We start from the raw sequence: 23,773 nt of genomic DNA on the forward strand, positions 1-23,773 counted from the left end.
ACGCTATGCATATCGGAAAGGCAAATTTAAGAGATGTATCGGGATACACTTTGGATACAGACAAAATTAAGATACGCATGAAAACACAAAAATGGTATAAATACTCTAATAAATCATAAATTAACAACAATATCACTAAATATAAGACATAAATGACTATTTATGCACAAAAATAACACGTTTTAGTGGATTTTATGAAAAAACATTATAATCAATAAACGGGAAGTCGGGAATAGAAACATACTATCCAATTATGGACATAATAGATCAAGTAATTATTTTGCATGTTTAATTCTAATTTTCTAAAAACTAAATAATTATTTATTTTTATTCAATTAATTATTTTGCATGTTTTATTCTAAAAATTAAATTAAAATTAAGAAAAGTAAATATGTAACAAAAAATTGAAAGAATTTATGGACATAATAGATGAAATAATTATTTTGCATATTTTATTCTAAAAATAAATAAATAAATATCAATGTTTTAAAACATAGAGGCATTCCATTACCTAGAAACGTGAAGCATAGTTCAAAATGCAAGAGGCATAAGCCTCTCGAACACAAGCCTTAAGAGGAAGAAGCTTGAAAAACTTATTGAATCTTGCAAATTTATAGATGTTTTGGCAAACTTTTACAAGATTTGATTCTTTAAAAAGGTTAAAAAGCTTTTTGGAGAGTTTGGAGAAGAAAGAGGGCTTCTGAAATGGGTTTAAAAACCCTCTTTCGAAAGGAGTTTTATTTGCGTTTCCACCACAGTAAATTCATACTATATTGATCGATGCACTACCATATTGGCCGATACGGTGCCAAAACGCTTCGAGACTTCTCGATACAGTTACAATATGGCTTTGATACGACAAGAAGATACGACACACTCGATTTGATACCATGTACCGTGCCGAAAACCTACCGAAGTGATACATATCAATCGATACGTGACAAAATTTTGAACCTTATTTTGAACCTTAATCAAAATAATATTTTTAAAACAAAAACAAGTTTTGCAGTTCAAAAATTAGGACTAATCGAACATGATATTAAATAACCACATGAAAACATGTTTTAACCAATTAGTTTTGTTTTATTTTGTGGAAGTACCAACAAGAATAGCAATCACACCCCCAAGGGGGTGTTCTACAACATAAATATTTTTGTTTTCATTTGCTTTTTAAATTGCTACAGCAACAAAAAGCAAAAAATGATGTTTCTGAAACCATTAAAATAATGGTTTTTCAAATAAAAACAAATTTTGTAGTGTATAAATTATATATTTATTGGAATATGATATTAAATAACTTTTTTGAAACAAGGAATTCAAGAAATATTATTTTGTGTTTTTGCTTTGAGAAACAATCTATTTCAAACCAAATGGTTTTAAGCCTAGATTCCCCCCATAGGAAAAACAATTCACATTCCCCCCAAAGGAAAATCATTTAAGCCTAGATTGGAACCACAAAGGAAATGTTTATCGCTCCTAAATTGAAACTACCAAATTACATGGTTTCAGGCCATGAGTGCTGAATCACATTCAAAATGGAGTCATCAAACAAACCTCTGGGTTTAGACTTAGGATTCACATCTTCAAGTAGCCCATATGTTTATTGTTGCTATTACATTATTCTAAAGATTATACAAGGCAAACATGAAATGGCTTCTCTGGCTTGAACAGCTCTGCTTGGACTCTCAAATCTCAATGCTACAAAGTATCAGTCTCAATATGCAAATTAAAGACGTCAGAGTGGTATCCAAGTAAAACCAGGACTGGATAATGCCGCAATGCTTGTGAGGAGCCTGAAAATTGGCATTAAACCTAAAATGCTAACTTCCCTGCACAAGGGACGGTTTGTTGAAAGTTGAAATCCTAATACCACAATCCAAAGGGGGGGTCTGGCTTCCTCTTTTGTCGCTAATGTCTGAACTTGTTATAAAACCAACCCAGCATAGATCATCTTCAGTTCCTTGGTGTACTCTGCCCATGACAAATACAGGAAACACCCAGAACATGATTCATTGGCGGAAGCCATACTGCAAACTGCAGAGATTATTCTCATGATCTTTAATTCTCACAATCAGCTTAGGACCTCCACCTTCCACAAAATCTTAGAATATGAAAAATACCAGAACTAGATTAGCAGCAACAGAAACTCCATTTCCTTGTGGAACTTGGAAGACATGATCTGCAAATGGAGCTCCTACATCCTTTTAATTAACAAAGTTTGTTTTAGCATATGAAGGAATTAGTAAGCAAACATGCCAACGTTAGAAAAGAAGATTCTGTGCCATAACTTACCACAACATATGTGCTATTCATTTTCCTTTCCGACGCTTTTGTAACGCTGCACAGTCTGAGCAGTACCACTTCCCTTTTGGTTGTTCTTTGAGACCAACACAGCCATAATGAAACCATTCTATCTTACACTGTCAAAAGGGAAGAAGGCCAGAATCAGGTTAAGTTCCCAGCAACTAAATCAAAATCATCAAAGAAATCAAATACACACATCTGGATTATCACATGCAACCATCTCTCCATAGCTAACTTGGTTGCAGGAACAGTATGTGGGTTCATTTGGATCCACAGGCAAATCTAAATCCACACTTGGTGGTTCTGCTGCTGCAGCTGATGCTAAGCGTGTTCTGCACACAATGAAATTTAGAGAACATGAACAAGGTACACGATGCATCTTCCAACAAAACAACAAGAAAGCACTAAGAACTCCTTGACAAGCAAAACTGAAGGGCCACTACTGCCATGGTTCAAAGTATTGATACACTGGACACACAAAAACTTGTGCATCCAGAATTCGCAACCATCAATTCTTTTTTATTTTTCTTTTTTTCAAGTAAAAGGTAAAGTACATTTGTATTTCTAAAAAAATGGGAGGGAAAAACTCCCAATGTTTGACTATAAAAGTCTGATAATTGGTATGGCAATCTATATGAAAATCACAGATTCATAGAATTTCAGAGTGCAAACTAACTACAAAAACCTTGTTCTCAAACACCCTGTTGTTCCTTTCTATCCAAATAATCCACATTATAGCAGCTGAAATCATGTACCAAAGGGTCTTCCCATTGCTGGACAAGCCTTCTAAGTGCCAGCTTTCCAAGAAAGCAGAGGTAGAATGTGGAAAAAAACCAGATAAGGTGAAGGTTACCCAGAATATGAGCCCAAACGAGTCTTATTTAGAGCAGTTTAGAAAAGGTGATCAGCTGTCTCAGAATTTGAGGTGCAGAAAGGGCAATCACATTCATACCGATCAAACAACCCACACTCAAAATCTTCTATTACATTCTTACCCCCATCCAACTCAACAAACTCCAAATCTTTACTTGAATCAACTCCTACCTCCATGTGTCCCCCAAGGTTATTCAAAATCCCCAACCTTCCATCAACACATAGATATAAAATTCCAAAAATACCCTTGTCTTCAACCTCTGAAGTCTGAACCAGCTTCATTGTCCCAACTTTTCATCTTCTACTCCCCTGAAACTGTTTCAACATCCTGATGCCGCATCCCTTGTCCATCTAAGAGGGATTTCACCTACAATAACTCTGAGCCCATACCATTCACCCACATAGAGAAGATTCATCAAGTCCGCAATTTGATATAATGATTGCTCCTTGAAGAAAACTGAAGAGAGGAGAGCTTGAGAGTTCGGCAATGAGGGTTTGAGAATGAGAGTTTCGAACCTACTCTCTCTCAGCACCCTAACACCATTTTATTAAGATATATTTGAATAATTACAGGAGGCCCTTAGTTGGGCAAAAATTTCATAGACAAGATGGGCCCAAAATAAGGCCCATTACAGAAAAACATAAATAACAAGAAAGAATAAACAACCTATGGGCCATTCGGCCCATCTTCTCTACACTCCCCCTCAAGCTGAGCATAGATGTCAATCATGCCAAGCTTGCTGGTATCATGCTGAAGTTTTGCCTTGGGAATGCCTTTGGTGAGAAAATCTGCCAACTGTCCTTCAGATGTGATGAAAAGAATACACACTTCACCCAAAGAGACCATTTCCCTAATGAAGTGTCGATCAACTTCAATATGCTTGGTTCTATCATGTTGCACTGGGTTGTGAGCAATGTTGATGACAGCCTGATTATCATAGTACAACATCATTGGCTTGTCATATTCAACTCCAAGTTCTTCCATCAATGATTTTAGCCATAATAATTCAGAAACTCCATGTGCCATGGCCCTGTATTCTGCTTCAGCAGAAGACCGAGCAACAACCGATTGTTTCTTGCTTCTCCAAGAAACAACATTACCAGCCACCAAGCTGCAATACCCAGAAGTAGATCTTCTGTCATCAATGTTTCTGGCCCAATCAACATCGGTGTAGGCTTCAAGTTTCATATGACCAAGCTTGGCAAACAGAATACCCTTTCCTGGGGAGCGCTTCAAATAACATAGGATTCTCTCTGCTGCTGCCATATGAGTGTCTCGGGGAGCATGCATAAATTGGCTAATGCAACTGACTGCATATGCAATATCTGGCCGAATCATGCATAGGTACAAAAGTTTCCCAAGAAGTCTCTGAAAGATTCCTTTGTCTTCTAACAACGTCCCTTCCTAAGAGTTTATGACTCATATCAATAGGATTAGCAACTGGTCTATCACCTGTCTTTCCAGTTTCAAAGAGCAAGTCAAGAACATACTTCCTTTGGGAGATAAAAATCCCATCCTTGGGTCAAGCCAATGATTCCCACAAATCTTTAATCTCAAACTCTATATGGAGAAAAGATTTTAGATCATGAATTCTTGAAACATCATTACCAGTCACTACAATATCATCTACATACGCAATGAGGTATACTACTAGAGGTCCACTCCTCTTCACAAAAAGAGTATGATCGGACTGTGTCTGCACATAACCAAAGTTAACAAGTGTTGTTCTAAATCTCTCAAACCATGCTCTAGGGGACTGTTTTAGTCCATAAAGATATTTCTTCAGCCTGCATACCTTCCTTTTCATATCAGTTCCATACATCCCTAGAGGAAGAGACATATAAACCTCATCATGTAATTCACCATTCAGAAATGCATTCTTCACATCCAATTGATAAAGGGGCCAGTCAAAGTGAGCAGCTAAAGATAGAAGAACCCTCACAGATGTCATCTTGGCAACAGGTCCAAAGGTCTCCAAATAGTCAATCTCATATGTCTGTGTATAGCCTTTTGCAACCAGCCTGGCCTTTTACCTTTCAATGGTGCCATCAACTCGGTATTTGATAGTAAAGACCCACTTGCAACCGACTGGATCCTTCCCTTCAGGAAAATCCACCACCTTCCATTTGTCATTCTTGTGTAGGGCATCGATTTCAGATCTCATAGCATCCCTCCATTCTGGAATCTTAAGAGCTTCTGACACAGACCTGGGAATAGAATGAGAAGCAACAGAAGAGAGATAGGCAAAGTATGAAGGTGAAAGCAAACTGTAAGAAAGGTGCTTGGAAATGCAGTGTGCAGTGCACTTCCGTTTTCCTTTCCTAACAGCAATGGAAATATCAAGGTCAGGGAAAGATGACTCCAAAAGTGCTGAAACAGTACCTTTTGTCTCTTCTGTGATTGGAAGTGTATAAGGCTCATGTGTTGTAGGAGAAACAACCTGCACATTTCTGGATCTTTGCCTTTGATACACCTTGGGATTGAGGATGGGACGAGGAGGTAGAGTACTAGGACAAGGAGAATGGAACGACTGATCCACCTGTTTTGAAATGGTAGAATACTGATATGTTTCATTCTATTGCCAATTGGCATATTTATACATCAAGCTGCTGCAATAAATAGAAAGAAAAGAAAATAGAAAGAAGAAAAAATAGAAAGAAGAGAAAATAGAAAGTACAAAAATAGAAAGAAAGAAATAGAAAGAAAAACTTTTTAAATCAATCCTTCCACAATCCTAGGAATATATACAATTCTATTTTCATATCTAAACCAATAACCCCACGTTTTCCAACACTCCCCCTCAAGCTGGTGAATAGAGATCCTCCATTCCCAGCTTGGCTATAATTCTCCGAAAGTTTGTACTATTGAGCCCTTTAGTAAGTACATCGGCCAGTTGTCCTTTTGTAGACACATAGGGAGTGCAAATCAACTTGTTGTCCAGTTTCTCTTTTATAAAGTGTCGGTCAATTTCGATGTGCTTCGTCCTGTCATGTTGAACAGGATTGTGAGCAATATTGATGGCTGACTTGTTGTCACAATATAGTTTCATAGGCTCTTCTTGTGGAATCTTCAGGTCTTCTAAAATTATCTTCAACCAGAGTAATTCACACACTCCTTGTGCCATAGCCCTGAATTCTGCCTCTGCACTTGACTTAGCCACTACATTTTGCTTCTTACTCCTCCAAGTGATTAAGTTTCCTCCTAAGAAGGTACAATAACCAGAAGTGGACCGTCTATCTACTGGAGATCCTGCATAATCGGCATTTGTATATGCTTCAAGAGCCAGTCCTCCATTTCTTCTTAATAAAATTCCTTTTCCTGGAATGGCTTTCAAATAGTGCAGAATTCGATGAGCAGCCTGCAGATGAACTTCTTTAGGATTATGCATAAACTGACTTGTTACACTTATAGCATATGCAATATCCGGTCGTGTATGTGCAAGATAAATGAGTTTTCCAACTAGTCTTTGGAACATCTCCTTGTCTACACTTGCATTCTCGTTGGCTTCTCCAAGTTTATGATTGGAATCTATGGGCGTGGAAGCTGGTTTACATGCCATATTTCCTGTTTCTCTCAAAAGATCAACAACATACTTTTGTTAAGAGATAAAGATGCCTTGTTTAGAATGTGCAACTTCAATTCCGAGAAAATACTTTAGTCTCCCCAAGTCTTTTATCTCAAATTCTCTGGCAAGGTAGTTTTTCAATGCTTCCTTCTCCTTTTTATCATTCTCAGTAACGATTATATCATCCACATAGATTAATAGTGCAGTAACTCCCCCTGAGGCTGTGTGTTTGATAAACAATGTGTGGTCACCTTGACTTTGCTTGTAACCTGTACTCAGCATTACCTTCGTAAACCTGCCAAACCATGCTCTCGGAGATTGTTTGAAACCGTATAATGCTTTCTTCAACCGACAAACTTTGTTCCCTTTAATGCCTTCTCCAAAACCCGGTGGAATGTCCATGTATATCTCCTCTTCTAGATCACCATGGAGAAACGCATCTTTTACATCAAACTATTGCAAATCCCAATTATAGTTAGCAGCCAACGACAGTAACACCCTTACTGTATTCATTTTAGCTATTGGGGCAAAAGTCTCCTAATAATCTACCCCATAAGTCTGTGTATATCCCTTGGCTACTAGGCGTGCTTTGTACCTTTCTAATGACCCATCAGATTTGTACTTAATTGTGAACACCCATTTACAACCTACCGTCTTCTTATTTCTTGGTAGATCCACAACTTCCCATGTGTTGTTTTTTTCTAATGCCTCCATTTCAACTCTCATGGCTTTTCTCCACTCCTTATTAGAAAGTGCCTCGGCTAGAGTATTAGGAATTGGAATGGTGTTAAGGCTGGCTAGAAAACTTTTATGGGATTTAGAGAATCTTTGGAATGATACATATTTGGCTAAATGGTACAATGGGCGTTTGGTACATTCTCTGGTTCCTTTCTCAGTGCAATAGGTAGGTCATACTCATACTCAGACTGTGAAGGTGTAGGTTCAGGTTCTGAGTATCCCTCAGTTCTAGGATTAGGAGTTGAATCTTGGACTTGCACATGTTGAGGATATGGATTTTTCCTCCTAGAGTAAACCTACATATATCTCACATTACCATGCACATCATTCGTGGGGTTAACAGTGTCCAAATTTGGTTCAATGGTCGGGTTGTTTGACTCTTGTTGAGACTCAGGAATGTGGGGCTCAAAGGAATGTGACTCAGAGGGATGTGATTCTTGACGATTGAATGTCTGTGAGGAGGGAAATACATCTAGGGAGAGTAGATCCGAGGCCTTATCTTCCATTAATGAGGGCTCCCCCTGAAGATAAGGTTGAGTGAAAAAAGATTTTCCTTCCTCAAATGTGACATCGATGGAGGTGTAGAATTTTCCGGTGGCTGAATGATAACATTTATAACCTTTCTGAGTTGGGGAATATCCCAAGAAAACACCTGATTGCTTGTGGGTCTAATTTTCCCTTATTATGGACATGAACAAAGGCCAGCCAAAAATTCTTGGTGTGAGATTATTTGAGGCTCGAATATCAGGGTAAAATTGAGAAAGGACTTGTATTGGGCTTCGGTTGTCAAGAATTTTATATGGTAGTCTATTTATGGTGTAGGCAGAAGTAAGGACAGCTTCCCCCCAATGTTGTTTTGGCACCTGATTTTGAAAGAGAAAGGCTCGGGTGGTTTGCAAAAGATGGCCATTTTTTCTCTCAGCTACCCCATTCTGTTGGGGAGTGTTAACACAGGAGGATTCATGCACAATGCCTTTTTTCTGAAAAAATGGGGACAAATTCTGACTAAAATAATTTGTAGCATAATCAGATCGAAACCTTTTAATTCTCACACCAAACTGAGTTTGGACCATGTTATGAAAGTTGGAAAGAATTGTACCCACATCAGATTTAGACTTAAGAAGAAAAATCCATGTAACCCTAGTGCAATCATCAATAAAGGTGACAAACCATCTGGAACCAGTAATGTTGGGAATTTGATAAGGGCCCCATATATCCGAATGAATCAAATAAAAAGGAGTTGAAGATCTTTTATTGCTGATTGGGAAAGAAACCCTTTTGTGCTTAGCAAGTTCACAAACATCACAATGAAAGGTTTCGACATCAATTCCTTTAAACAAGGAAGGAAGAATTGTTTTTAAAATAGGAAATGAAGGATGACCAAAACGGAAATGATGATGCCAAATTAAATCTTTATTGGAGGTAGATAAGAATGACTCATGTGTGACATGCATAACAGTGTGAGATGATTTGTTGGTTGCTTCAAGGTAGTAGAGTCCATCTCTTTCCTTAGCAAGTCCAATCTTCTTCCCCGAAACCTGGTCCTGAAATACACAATAAGAAGGGAAGAACACAACATTGCAGTTCACATCCTAGGTGAGTTTATGTATAAAGATAAGGCTAGTGGATAACTTAGGAACATGAAGCACATTTTTAAGTAATAGGGATGGAGTAATTTGAATATTCCCAATCCTTGCCACTGTGGTTAAAGAACCATCAACAACAAAAATTTTTCTATTACTAGAACATGGTGTATAGGTGAGAAAATGTAGTGAAGAGGGTGTCATGTGGTCAGTAGCTCCAGAATCAAGAATCCATGGAAAAACACTAGCCGAGGCATGTAATCCTAGAGATAAAGACTCACCTGAGAGAGCAAGAGAGGTAGAACCACTTCCTAGTTTCAAGGATTTCAGGAAGCACCTTAGCCTTTCAATTTCTTCATCATTAAATGGTCCCTGACTTGAGTGTTCTTGCTGCGGGGTTATTGAGACATTATAGGCCTGTTGAACTCCTTTTGAAACTCCTCGATTTCCCCATTCCTTACTGGATGTGGGAGGTTTCCCATGAAGTTTCCAGCACCGATCTTTCGTGTGTCTAGGCTTCTTGCAATAGCTGCACCAGAGGTTATCGTTAGAGTCACAGGTGGTTGTGTCACGAGCCAAGTTGTGATTGTTCTCACCCTTTGAACCACTGTAACTTCCTCCCCTTGCCACCATAGCTGTGCCTTCGGGATCTTTAGGCTCAAGCATGATTCCACGACAGCTTTCCTCAGCTCTGACAAGGGCTATGACTTCATTCAATGGAGGCACTTCTTCTTTGCCAAGAATTTGTATTCGGACCTGATCAAATTCAGCATTCAGTCCGACCAAAAAATCATACACCCTATCTCTTTCAATAAAATTCTTCAAGATCACAGCATCATCTGCGCACTTTGTCTCAAGAACCCGATAATGATCAAGCTCATGCCATAAATTTTGCAGCAGATTTGCATACTCTGTAACACTCCTGCTCCCTTGTTTGGCCGCCACAGTCTTCACTTTGACCTCATAGACACGAGCAGCGCCATGGGCTTTGGAATAGGTTTGTCTTACAGCATCCCAAATAGCCTTTGCAGAGGGAAGAAACATACAAGTATCACTGATCTCAGGTGTCATTGAACTCTACAACCATGACATAATCATGAAGTCCTCTTCGTCCCAAGCATCAAAATTTGGCTCGCACAACCTTGGTCTTGTTCCAAGGAGGTGACTAATTTTTCCATTTCCCTTCAAATAGGTACGCACTAGTTGTGACCACTTCAAGTAATTCTGGCCATTCAGTCTATATGTTGCCTGAATATTCTGCAAATCACCAGTGTGAGGATGAGAATTTGTTGCTCCTTCATCGATTTGGACGGGAGCACTTGTTGCAATCATGTCGGACATTGTTAATGGAGGAAAAAATAAGGTCAGCAGGAAAGGAGAATAAATGAACACTTCTGGTTACAGATCAACACTGAAGGCCAGAAGAGAAAAACACAAAAAACTAGCAATGAAGGCCGAAAAAAAATCTCAAGGTTGACAAACCTAGAGCTCTGATACCATGTTTTGAAATGGTAGAATACTGATATGTTTCATTCTATTGCCAATTGGCATATTTATACAGTAAGTTACTGCAATAAATAGAAAGAAAAGAAAATAGAAAGAAGAAAAAATAGAAAGAAGAGAAAATAGAAAGTACAAAAATAGAAAGAAAGAAATAGAAAGAAAAAATTTCTAAATCAATCCTTCCACAATCCTAGGAATATATACAATTCTATTTTCAGATCTGAACCAGTAACCCCACGTTTTCCAACACCACCCTTGATACATTTGAAGGAGAAGCAGACACATCAAGAGACTCAACAGGGACGGGAAGAGGAAGAGCAAATACCTGTGACAAATCCTCCCCCTGTGGACAATGTCCTTCTGGAGAGGAACCATAAAAGGGGGAAAACTCATCAAAGGTGACATCCATTGAAACATACCGATTGCTAGACTTTGGATCAAAACAACAATAACCCTTCTGTGTGGGGGAATAACCAAGGAATATACACTTTTGAGCTTTGGGTTCAAATTTATACCTTTGGACACTTGGAACATGTACATACCAGGTGCAGCCAAAGACACGAATAGGGATAGGAAAAAGGTCCTTGTCCGGATGAAGAAGATTGAAGGGAGACTTAAACCCCAAAACCCTGGATGGCATACGGTTTATAAGGTAGGTAGCAGTAAGAACAGCATCACCCCAAAACCTGGTAGGAACCTGTGAGGCAAATAAGATACTTCTTGCAACTTCAACAATATGCCTATTTTTCCTCTCAGCAACCCCATTCTGTTCTAGGGTCCTAGCACATGAGCTTTGATGAATAACCCCCATGTCAAAGAGATAGCAGGATAGGTTTTTCTCAAAGTATTCTTTTGCATTGTCCGATCTGAAGATTTTAATCCTGGTATCAAACTGGGTTAGAATAAATTCATGGAATTGTCTTACAAGTTTTAGAACTTCATCACGAGATTTCATCAGGAATATCCAAGTGAACCGAGAAAAGTCATCAATAAACAGGATAAAATATTTGTAGCCACCCATGGAGGGTAAGTGGTAAGGCCCCCACACATCAGAATGCACAATATTAAAAGGAAAATATATTTTATTGCTCAAAGGATAATTGCTTCTACAATGCTTTGACAATTCACAAGACTCGCAATGAAGACTGGACAAACTAATTCCCTTAAACAATTCAGGAAATAGATGACTCAAGGCAAAAAAAGACAGATGACCAAAACGACGATAACACAACATAATCCGACTAACAGACTCTGAAGAGAGATCCGAGAGCAACATTCCCAAGATGATCAGTGCATTGTCCCGGAGTATCAAACAGGTATATTCCGTTCACCTCATGGCCACTCCCAATCACCTTATGAGACTCCAAATCCTGAAAAACACAGTAGGAAGGAAAAAATGTTGCACAACAGTTTAGTGACTTGGTTAAACTACTCACAGACAATAGATTTGTATTTAGTTTAGGTACATGGAGGGCAGAAGGTAGGAACAAGGAATCCGTAGCCTTGATGGTTCCCTTACCAGAAATAGGGGCAAGTGAACCATCAGCTAAAGTGATTTTATCACGTCCAGGAAACAAGTCATATGAAACAAACAAGGCAGACAGATTGGTCATATGGTCAGAAGCTCCTGAGTCAATAATCCAAGGGATTTTGAGATTACCTGAAGTGGTAGCATGATTGGCAGAAGCCCTTATACCTGAATGAGCAAATGCTGAAGCGGCAGAATTTCCTGAAGGGTTGGAAGGAGAGGTCACATCACTCAGCTGACTGATCATCTTCCCAAACTTTTCATATTCTGCTCTCATGGCTGCCAACTCTGCAGAAGCAGACATCTCTTCACTATCTGGCCCGGCAGCTACATTTGCACTTCTTGATCTTTTACTATCATGTTTTTTCTGAAACCAAATGGGAACAAGATTAGGATGTAATTTCAGCACTCGTCTTTGGTGTACTTCGGTTTCTTGCAGTACTCACATATAACTTCTTTCTTTCCTATGCCACCAGAAGTTCGAGCATTCCCTTTAGGTTTAATCCCCATATTAGCAAAGCGATCATTAATATCAGCCCCTTAAACCTGGACAGCCCTTCTACTCTCTTCACTACTCACCAATGCATAAGCTTGTGACAAAGAGACACACTCCTTGGAAAGAATATTTTGTTTTGTGATATCATATTCTGGGTTTAGTCCAATTAAGAACTCAAATACCCTATTCCTTTCAACCAATTTTCTGTAGGTCTCTGCATCATTGGTGGTGTCCCAAGTTACAGCTTCTATTAGGTCAATCTCTTGCCAGAGACTTTAGGGTTGAGAAATATACAACAAGAGGTTTCTCCCCTTGCCTTAAATTCTTTACATCACTTCTCAATTTATATGCCCGGGCCACATTGAGTTTTTGGGAATAGATTTCTGCAACACTGCCCCAAATTTCTTTTGTTGAATTCATCCATAGGTAGTGTTGGCTGATTTGTGGTTGCATTGAGTTCACAAGCCACCCAATGACAGTGTAATTTTCTTGCATCCACTTCTCGTAGGATGGATCATCTTCTGGGGGAGCCTTCTTACTCCCGGAAATGAACCCCCACTTTCCCCTACTACATACATGAACCTTTACTGATTGTGACCATGCTAGATAATTAGTTCCATCTAGTTTAACTGTGGTCACAATCAATAAGGAATCACTCGGAGTCCCCTGAACCAGTCCATATTCAGCACCACTTTTGTTTTCAAACTCTGAGTACATCATGTAAACACTCCAAATATGATTTCAGATGACTTCTACAAGCAAAACAGAGTTCAGCCGACCACAAGAAGGCAACACACTGAGTTCAACCGACCACAAGAAGGCAACACACTGAGTTCAGCCAACCACAAGAAGGCAATACACAAAGTTCAGCCTTCAAGAAGTAAACAGAAACTTCTAGGCACTCAGCCGAAGTACCTATTCAAATCTGGACTTCAAGGTAAATACCACTTGGTATTGCTGAAATAGCCCTTTTTACAAACACAGTGTGGGCAATAGAGACAACCCCACTGTCAAAAAGAGAAAAAAAAGGCCTCAAGAACAGTTCGTACAGCCCCCAAAAACAGCCAAATATAAGTAACAATCCACAGCCTTGTTACAAGGATGTTTCGGCAGTTTTGACAGTCCAAGAAGGAGTGAAAAACAGCCCATAAATTTCTGGGTTAAACCAGATTCAATGGCAGCCGAAGGTAATACAGAACGACCAGAGTTTTCGGACACTTCAACAGTCCAAACACAGCCGAGAGTAATACAGAACAACCAGAGATTTTCGGACACTTCAACAGTCCAAACACAGTTGAAAGTAATACAGAACAATCAAAAAACTGAGCACAACTTACAGTTCGAGCTTCAAAACAGAACCGAGTTGTTCCCCTTCCCTTTTTTTTTCCTCTGATTCTTCCTGGCCACCGAACCACTTCTCCAAGAGATTCTAGTCTTGGGCACTTCCAATGACCTCCAAGAATCAGGCAATACAAGCCTAAGCTTCCAGCCCTAGAATATTGAAGTTCGGGTATGCTCTAATACCATGAAGAAAATTGAAGAGTTGAGAGTTCGGCAATGAGGGTCTAAGAATGAGAGTTTCGAACCTACTCTCTCTCAGCACCCTAACACTATTTTATTAAGATATATTTGAATAATTACAAGGAGGCCCTTAGTTGGGCAAGAATTTACAAAGAACTTAATATAGACAAGATGGGCCCAGAATAAGGCCCATTACAGAAAAACATAAATAACAAGAAAGAATAAACAACCTATGGGCCATTCGGCCCATCTTCTCTACACCTCAACAATAATTCTCTCTGCCACCAAATTTTTCCATGTCCTAGTATGGTGATCTATCTTTCTAAATACACCACACGCATTTCCAATCAATCAATTTCAAAGTCTGTAAGCACCACATGAAGCAAAATACCATAAACATCTATCCAAACCAGCTGGTTTCCACTGATATTGCTTAAGGATCCAACAAAAGGGTTTCAACGATCCAAAGGTAGGTCTCGAACCATCTTTTGATTCCCAACTCAGAACCTCATCTGCCTCCTCTTTACAACCAAAGGTGACAAGAAAAAACCAGCACTCAATTTTATTTAAGTTTGTTAGACAAATGATGCCCAAGCCTCTAACTCCACTTTTGGCTCTCAGTTTACAAAATGACTAACCAGGCTTGATCCTGAAAGCCTTAACTGAGCAGAGAGTTTATCTAATGAACTTACCAACCACCTCCATAATGAAAAATCAAGAGAAAATATGGCCAGTGGATTATGGATACACAAGTTTCTTTTCATTCACAGAGCATTGAGAGAAAAGAAATCCCTTAATAGCAATATGTTTTGGACAACATTGTTATTGCCAATTCTAAAGATGGTTGTCTTCATGGTTGTTTTATATTCATAAAAATAAGCTTACCTAATATGACAACAAACAGTTTCAAACCTACTTCCAGATCTAGTCAAATAACTTGATAATGAACACAAACATGCAATTTTAATTTCAAGATCTTCTATGGATTACTCCTAATCTTCTGAGATGTGTTCCCAAAAGGATGACAAGAACTGTAAGTTGAACAAAGGATTAAGAAGCTATAACATAACTGACCTATTTAAACAATCAGTAATGATGTAAAACAGTTAAACAGTAAAGTAGAGATAGGTAAATACTTTTTACGCCCCCTTTTGCTACTTTCACTTCCCCTTCCAGATTTCACACTAATATCGAGGTTTGGAGCAGTTACCCCACCAGCAGAAGCTAGATCCCTTTCTGTAAGAGCCAAATTGCCATAACACAAGGAGAAAAGGATCATGGGAATAAATCTATGTAAACAACCTAGACTTGTTCTTTATCCAAAGAAACATTCAGCCAGGCATAACACTGATTAAGTATGCAACTTGATGAGAATCTACCAAGCTAAATGCAGGAAGTACCTCGTCGAAGTTCTTCATCAAATCTCTTCAAATATTGATCAAGTTGTTGAATGTGTGCATCCACCTATGGCAAGATTGCAAATTATTGCCACCAAAGAAGACAAAAGAAATGGTTAATTTAGAATTATACAATCTTTAGAAACAACTTTAGCAGAAAATTAATATTTAAAATTTCCTGTTGAGTCCAATGATTGTGTCAGGCACCTGACACAACCAGGTGCCTGACAAACTTAAAGTAGATATAGAAAATGCTGTTAGTAGATGAATGTATGCATGCATTGATAAAAAATGAATAGCCATAGAAGATTCTTTCTCTAGTAACCAAGAAAGTATATGTGCATGATGAATATCCAAACAACATCCCAAAAAAATGAGAAAAACAATGCCAAGAGAAGCAGCAAAAAAACGACAGCAAACCCTGCCAATCCAACACCCTGAGCATGATCCTTGGCTCAAAGTCTCCAAGCAACATCCAAAACCAAAACTTATTGTTAGTTGGTAGGAAGAAAGCATCCCAAGCTTCGTTAATGTCTACCAATGCAACCTAGAGAAGAACAAAACCCCTACTAGAAGCACCATGCATACTCCAAAACAACCTAGCCAAAATACCACCAGAAAAAATAAAAAAAAGGGAAGGGAAAGAAAAAGAAAGAAAGAGAAGAAAAAAAAGAAAACAAAAAAAGAAAGAAAAGGAAAGAGAATGGGCCGGGGCGGAGCACCCAGACCTCTCCCCCCCCCCTTCAACTAGTGCTATGCATCTTCATTCTTCTTAATATAAACGATTTTTATTAAAAATAAAGAAAAATAATATCCTCCTTCCTCTTACGTTCTGAATTATGCCTCACGCCTCCGTGTTTTAAAACATACATATATATATATATATATATTTGACTCAGGCAAAACAGATAAACAAGGAATCACATTATACAACCATGAAGATGAAAACCAAACGCGTGTAAACATGGAATAGCAACTTTAATTACCAAATCATAGGCCTGGATGGCCAAGGCAACCTTTTCATCAGCAATCCTAATGCAGTGCTTCTGTTCTTCAAGAGCATAATCTGAAAATCTGATAAGTGAGGCATCTGGTGTGATATTACCAGACTTAACTCCCCGCTTGATATCCTCTATTTCTTGTTCACACCGTTGTTCATTTTGCCGCTGGATCTCTATTCACATTAGCAAGAAAACACAGTTTTCCTCAAAAAAAAAAAAAAAAAAAAAAAAAAAAAAACTAATCCAGCAGAAGAGAGAAGTAAAATATATAAACAAACATGGGTAACTATAAAAGGATGAATCAATGAAGGGGGTATAGGACTTGGGAAACTTATGCTTAGGAATATAGCCCTCTTAGAGGAAGTGGTTGTGGAAATTCTTAGTGGAGTCAGACGGGCTATAGCATGTTATGATGAAGAGCATACATGGTCTTGCAGCCAATGGGTGGGACACAAGTTTAGCCTCTTCTCCTTAACCTCCGATAGAGAGGCATTGGTATATCATTGTATTTCTATGAGTAATCACGAGTTATCTTGGAACCTTGATTTTAGGAGGGTTAAGGGGAAACAATATCTCTATTGTCTGTTCCCTTGTTGACTTCTCTGTGTGCTTTCTCTCTAGATGCCACTCATAGTGATTGCAAAATTTGGAGAACCAGTAATTCAGGTTCCTCAATGTCTCTTCTCCTTGATCTCCAATAAAGAGGCATTGTTATCTCATTGTGTTTATATCAGGGATTATCTTAGAACCTTGACTTTTGGGTTGGGGGATGGTTTACCAGTTAAGGGATTGTGTGCTTTCTCTCATAGCGACTGCGCAATATGGACAGCTAGTGACTCAGGTTTGTTCTCTTATATATGCTTCTTTCTTCAAATTCCTATACTTGGTGTATTTGTTCTCTTATTAATCTCTTGTTTGTCTGTTTCTAGTATTTGGGATTTTTTTTTTCTTTCTACTATTTGGTTGCAAGTGGAATCCCCTAGTGGATTTGGAAAGCTTATACCAAACTTCATTTTTCTCTACCAAAGAAAATGAGTAAAATTTTGTGGGGATGTACAAGAGCCACTATCATATGGACAGTTTGTAAGAACAAAATGCAAGGATATTTAAAGACAAGAGCCAAACTAATGAAGTACTGATGCAAACTGCTACATCTTCTACAATGAGGAAAAGAGTACCCATTTGTGGATGCTTCCTATTTTTATCAAGATTTTTTTTGAAAGATAAAGAAAAACATTCATTAAAATAAAATATTGATACATTACAGAGCAATTGGTTGTCAAGAAGAATTTTGACATTCACAGATTGAGGAATCCTGGGAACTCTAGGTTTGGGGGAGTTGTTAGGAGCTTTAATGGAGCTACAGTTGCTCTTTTTCAAAGGGGCCATTTGATAACAGCTGAAGATGCTCATCTGAAAAGCTTATCACGCGAATAAAGTTTTTAAGGAGGTAGTGGCTCCTTAATGGCTGAAATGGAAATTGGGTAGACCACCATACCCTTTAAAATTGTATTATTCAATTATTTTACTGACTAAAAGACAAAGCAATAGAGCAATAAATTCATCAAAAAAGACAAAGCAATAAGTCTTTCAGTTTAGAAACTTCAGCCTAAGTCGGATTTGACATAAAGACCCCACAAGGGCAGAACTTTTGGTGGTTCTACAAGGACTAAAACGGAATCAAAACCTTATTTACAGAATATTATGGTGGCTGACTCCAAAGTAGTGGTAGGCTTGTTTAGAAATAATACAGTGAGAACATGGAAATATAGATATCTAATGTGGAAATCAGAAAATTGACAGCTGAACTAAATGTAACGTTTCATTGGAAAGCTAAATGTGCTAGTAGGTAAATACGGCTAAGTTATTTATGGGGGGTGTTTCCACTGGGGAGCTAACTGTGAAAGATTGTAACTCAAGGTAGATAGTTTAAAATACTGCATATTTAAGGGATGCCTTACATATTGTACTTGTAAATATTCTTTTGAACACATTAAAAAAAATACTAATTTGTTAACAATAAGAAAAATAAACTATAAACAAACATATAAATATGAAACCATGCATAAAGTGATGCCAGATTTACAGGTTGGGCCTGTACTTTCGGGCTTTGGGCTGGGCCTGGACCTGAAAAGCCATTTTTTATGCCAACCCAAGCTAGGCTTGGGTTGAACCCAATTTTTCTGAGAAAATCTCCCACTCAGAAAATCAGCCCCACTTGAGCTGGGAAAATTGCTGGAGGCTTACATTAATGGACTTTGGATTTACTAAGGTGCACATTAGAGAGGAAACCCAAGTTAACAGAAGTAGAAACCAAATATTTCAAAATCTTCTAAATATGACTTTTTTTTTCTTTCTTTCCAAACTCTTAAAGATTAACATAAATAATATTTTCCTTTAGTAAGAAGTATATTAAATAAAATTAAGAGTGAAAACGATAAAATAGTGATTCATAGTACAGTCGATACAAAACATACCTTGTAAGCTTTTATCTAAATTACGCATCAATGAATATTGGCGTTGCAGCATAGTTGGCAGTGACTCTAGGCCTGAACAAAATATAAACTAATAAATAACAACAATCAAATTCCAGAGAGCCACATCATATCACAGTAACTTGAAACCATCATTCATTTCAAGACACAATAACTAAGAGTATATGATCCATCAAGATTTTTAAAGAAAAAAGCAACACACGTCAGGAAGCCTCCCTCAAATTCCCATAAAAAATGAACAGACAGACACCATTTATCCACCCAAAGCAAACTCCTAATAAGCTATTTCAGAAATTTCATTTTTATTTCCTCGGATTTCTTGTCCAATTAGTTAATTTCAATTCATAATCAAATGGCTGCAGTATCTGATACAAAGTCATCCATTTATTCATTTATTTTCTTCCTTGGCCTCGTTCGACTCAACAATTCTAGTATCCCGGATAAAGTCTCTGAGCGTTGATACTTGATAATGTAGACCTCCGTTTCAAAACTCGACTTCAGGCCAAATCAGCTAACCACCTTCTTGTCTAATATACATTCACCTACCTCCACGGCTGCACGGATTTTATATAAAGAACAACGAAATAAATCTCAATGATGTTAAAAACATTCCTCTCATCACAAAAGTACCATAAACCTAACCTAAACAAGCCAAATGAGCATACATTTTCATGGGCATCTCTTGATCCATAACATTCTAAAGCATAAGAAACCTAACCTACTAGCCTAAACAACCATCTCGTGTCAGGACATTTTAAATTAATAAAGCCATGATTCCGACTATCTTGATTAAGCGAATTTCTAATGAATTAAGTGAAAAAGGGTCCCAATAAGATTGTTTTCATCTTAATTCGAGGAAATTAATAGCGAATGGCGAATGGATTAGGTTCCTTCCGACGACGACGGCTGAAAACAGAAAAAGCAGTCTTCGTAAGGATAACCATAGAGATATATGAAAGGAACTCACTGGCTTGAAAATCTTCCATGAACGACATCGGAGGACCTCTAAATCCTCGCCTGTAACTGAATAGTTTCAACCTGTTCTGTCTTCCCGCCAAAGTACCGAACCCTAGAAGGAACAGAGATTCAGGGTTAAGTATGAATGGTTACGACCTACACCCGTTTATACCTTTTGGTTTTGGAAAACTTGTTCAAACTTCCCCTCGTACCCTCCAACTATCTCATAATTACAAAAACCTCCTCTAACTAACATTTATTTTCTAAAAACATCAGCCTTGCAATTAGGGCTATCGATGGGCCGGGCAGACCCGACGACCCTGGTCTGATGTGCCCCGATTATAATTGAGTCCGAATCGGTTTTAGCTCTTCCAAGTTCCAAATCAATTCAAACCCCTATTAACCCTCTTTACTCTATCAAACCCCTCTAAATTTTTCTGCATTTTATAATTTTCACTATATCAATTGCCATTAATTTTTTTGTGAAATTGTCATTGATTGAAATGCCTATTAATTATCTCTTCATTTAATTTGGTATTAATTCAATGTTCTATACTTCTATTTATTATATGACAAATTTGATTTAAGTGTAAAAAGTTAAATTTAAATATTAATATAAGATTTAGATGACTAATAATATTAAAGTAAACAAATCAATTAATTTGGCATGTTCATGTTATTAATTCACTCCAAAATTAATTTTATATTAACTACTCTATATGAAAGTATTATCGACTTATTTATACTACTTTAAAGTGCAAAAATATTTCTGAAATTTTTTTATGATAAAATTTACCCCTCTATATTTAAATTTATTGATAAAAATGAGGGCAAATAGGATAATTGGTTATTGATATTAAATGAATAGAAAATAGGTAATTTTAAGATATTCAAACATTCAATTCCTTCTCATTAAATCTAACATTTAAGTTATTAAGTTGCACTCATATTCATTGAATCATATATTTAAGTCATTTTTGTTTCTTCTCATCATTAAGTTAAATTAATAAAATCCATACTTAATAAATTAATAATTCCAATAACATAAAAGTTTATACTTTAAAATTCTACCTAGAAAAAAATAGTGTTTTCAGCTAGGTGGTGGTAAGAAATTAAACCATTTCGGGTCAAATGGGTTAATCCATGTTGCCATGATTAAATAATAAAATTCACAAATAGATAAAATGAAAAAAAAATTAAAAATTAAAAAAATGGGAATATTTTAAACATACATATTAAACAATAATAAGTATGATAAATAAGAAATGTTTTTATTAATGATGGAAATGGAATGTAAAATTTAAAACCAATTAGAAATAAAAATATTTTCCTATTCTCTCTCATTAAATTCTATATTTGAGATATATTTTTCTCATCATTAAATTCTTGTAATTAAATCCACAACATTAATTTTATAGTATAGAAATAAATATTTTGAAAAGTAATTTAAAAACAAAAAACATTTTCTTCCCTTCTGGTGGTGGGCAAGCAATTCGACCATTTGGGGTTAATTGAATTAATAAATAATGACATAATTAAATAATAAAAAATTAAAATAAATAAGTATGAAATGTAAGAAGTATTTTTATTAATGATGAAAATGGAATACCAAATTTAAAATCTACCAAGAAATGAAATGATGTCATAGTCAAATAATAAAATTTTTAAAAATAGAAAATACAAAGAATCATAAAAAAACAAAGAAAATTTTGGGCGCATATCTAATGTTATATATTTATAAAAAATAAAAATATTGGCTACATCTCTAATATTATGCATTCATTATATTGAACAAAAATAAGTATTGTACATAATAAATAATTTTATCAATGATGGAAATGTAATACAAAATTTAATGTCTAACTAAAAATCAAACTATTTTTCTTTTTACGTGTTGGTTAGTGGTTTGGGTCAAACAATATTAGACAAAGAAAAATTAAGTGTAATAAGTAAAAATTATTTATATAATGTATATGAAATATATAGTTTAAAGGGAAAATTATAGTCAAAGCCAGTTGCACATTTAAAATTAGGTTGTAGGATGACCCAAAAACCAACAAAACTTTGACAAACGGCTTTACATTTCAAATTATAATTGATGTTGGACACAGCAAAAATCCTATACCGAAAATAGGCTTTCAGTTTCTCTCATGCTCCCTTTGTCTCTCGATCTCACTCCCTTCTCTCTCACTCTCACAATCATGTCTTGATCTGCCACTCCCTTTGTATCTCTCACTCTCACAATCATGTCTTGATCTACCACTCCTTTTGTATCTCCCACTCTCTCAACTTTGGTCTATAGCCAAATCAAAACTTTTGTTTCTCCCCCCCCCCTCTCTCTCTCTCTCTCTCAACCTATCGTTCTCTCTCATTCTTCTCCTTCACTCTTCCTCTCGATCAATCTCTCATTCTCTCTCAATCTCTATCATTCTACCTCAGTCTTTCTCTCACTCCCTCTCTCGTTCTTTTCTTTTTATTTTTCTTACGAACTTATATGGTATTAATCATACCATATAAAAGAACTAAAGGGACAAACCACTTGTACAATCAAGTTACAAATTTCTATTAATTTGGTGTAAATTTCATAGCCAAGAGTTTCTTGTGAATTTTTATCAAATTGGTATCGTCCCTTTTTTTATTTTTATTACACTTATACCACTTGTAAAATCAAGCTATTTTCTTATCTAGATGGTGGGTCAATGGTCCAACTTTTCTAAGAAACCCATGATGCCATAATTGAATATTAAATATTTAATAAAAGATAGAGCACCAAAAATGAAAATATACAAAATTTTGTCAAAAACATTTGAGAGCATTTCTAATGTTATATATTCATCATATTAAATAAAAATAATTGTTAAAATAAAAGCTATTTTTATTTATGATAGAAATGCAATACAAAATTTAATAATAATAATAATAACAAGGATAAATCTCTTAAAATATCCTTCTTGTTCCTGAAATTGATAGATTGTACACTTACTATTTACATATTGTCTTAATCTACCCTTAAGTTTTTTGACAATTGTTTAACACCTCCCTTGCCATTAATTTTTCATCACACTCCGTTCACATGTAACATCACGTGAGTGTTAATTATTTTAAAATTCCTAAAATACCCTTTATTGTTCACCATCGTTGTTGGAACACCAGTGACAATTGCAGTTATGATTAAACACCATGACCACCTCTTGAATGACAAAACACCACGACCACCTTGATGTCTATAATTCTCCGCTTGTTCGTCACGCAAACCACTTCTATGTCCCCACGTGGTGTCACCATAAAAGAGAGGTTCTACATTTGCAACCAAAGATCTTGGCCAAACGATTGTGGCTTCCCTCTCTGTCCCCTATTCTCTGATGAATAGGAATGGGTTGAGGTAGCCGTTCACTCTATGCTTAGCGTTGATGGTGACTTCTTGTCCACACATTGACCGAGATGTGTAGGCAAGGGTGGCCCTCTCTGACGGACTACTCAAGTCGGAGAGTTTCTTTAGGCCCTTCACCAGATTTCTGTAAACAAAATTCAAAACTCGATCGATCGTCCCAATAACTCCATAATAAAGTTGGTACGTATTTCAATAATCACCAAGTTGTGAACTTCATAAACACTCATACACGTGTTCTGAGAAAGCTGACATTGTTTAAAGGAAAAAAGCATTCCTCTCTAAAGGTTAAAGCCTTCCTCAATCAAGAATCCGAGGTTCCATCAGAACAATCTAGCCCGCAAACTGAACTATCACTTGCATCACTAACCATGTTCAACAAAGCAACCAACCGGTGTCTCTTTTTGCAAACCTAAACTCCGG

General features: G+C 36.8%; 1 protein-coding gene across 1 annotated transcript; it reads right to left on the reverse strand.

The window, feature by feature from the left end:
* Positions 1-1,536: 1,536 nt before the first annotated feature.
* Positions 1,537-20,190, reverse strand: ING1 (RING/FYVE/PHD zinc finger superfamily protein). The gene is made up of 8 exons (XM_088978853.1): positions 19,973-20,190; positions 18,988-19,059; positions 16,496-16,683; positions 15,513-15,576; positions 15,249-15,348; positions 2,501-2,636; positions 2,293-2,420; positions 1,537-2,201 (listed from the first exon to the last, which is right to left on the reverse strand). The coding sequence occupies exons 1-7, from the start codon at positions 19,998-20,000 to the stop codon at positions 2,310-2,312; spliced, it is 699 nt and encodes a 232-aa protein (XP_088834979.1). The 5' UTR covers positions 20,001-20,190; the 3' UTR covers positions 1,537-2,201; positions 2,293-2,309.
* Between the last annotated feature and the right edge of the window lie 3,583 nt (positions 20,191-23,773).

This window comes from Nelumbo lutea, chromosome 3 (assembly GCF_056320005.1).
Source record: "Nelumbo lutea isolate HS-2025 chromosome 3, American lotus-T2T, whole genome shotgun sequence".
In the NCBI taxonomy this organism is placed as follows: Eukaryota; Viridiplantae; Streptophyta; class Magnoliopsida; order Proteales; family Nelumbonaceae; genus Nelumbo; species Nelumbo lutea.

What these genes read in the sequence shown, in the direction of transcription:
- ING1 (XM_088978853.1), bottom strand. Translation starts at nt 20,000, where the DNA reads ATGTCGTTCATGGAAGATTTTCAAGCCA. An exon ending in TTTAGATAAAAGCTTACAAG is followed by an intron (nt 16,684 to 18,987) that starts GTATGTTTTGTA and finishes TAATGTGAATAG; the next exon opens with AGATCCAGCGGCAAAATGAA. An exon ending in TGATGAAGAACTTCGACGAG is followed by an intron (nt 15,349 to 15,512) that starts GTACTTCCTGCA and finishes TGGCTCTTACAG; the next exon opens with AAAGGGATCTAGCTTCTGCT.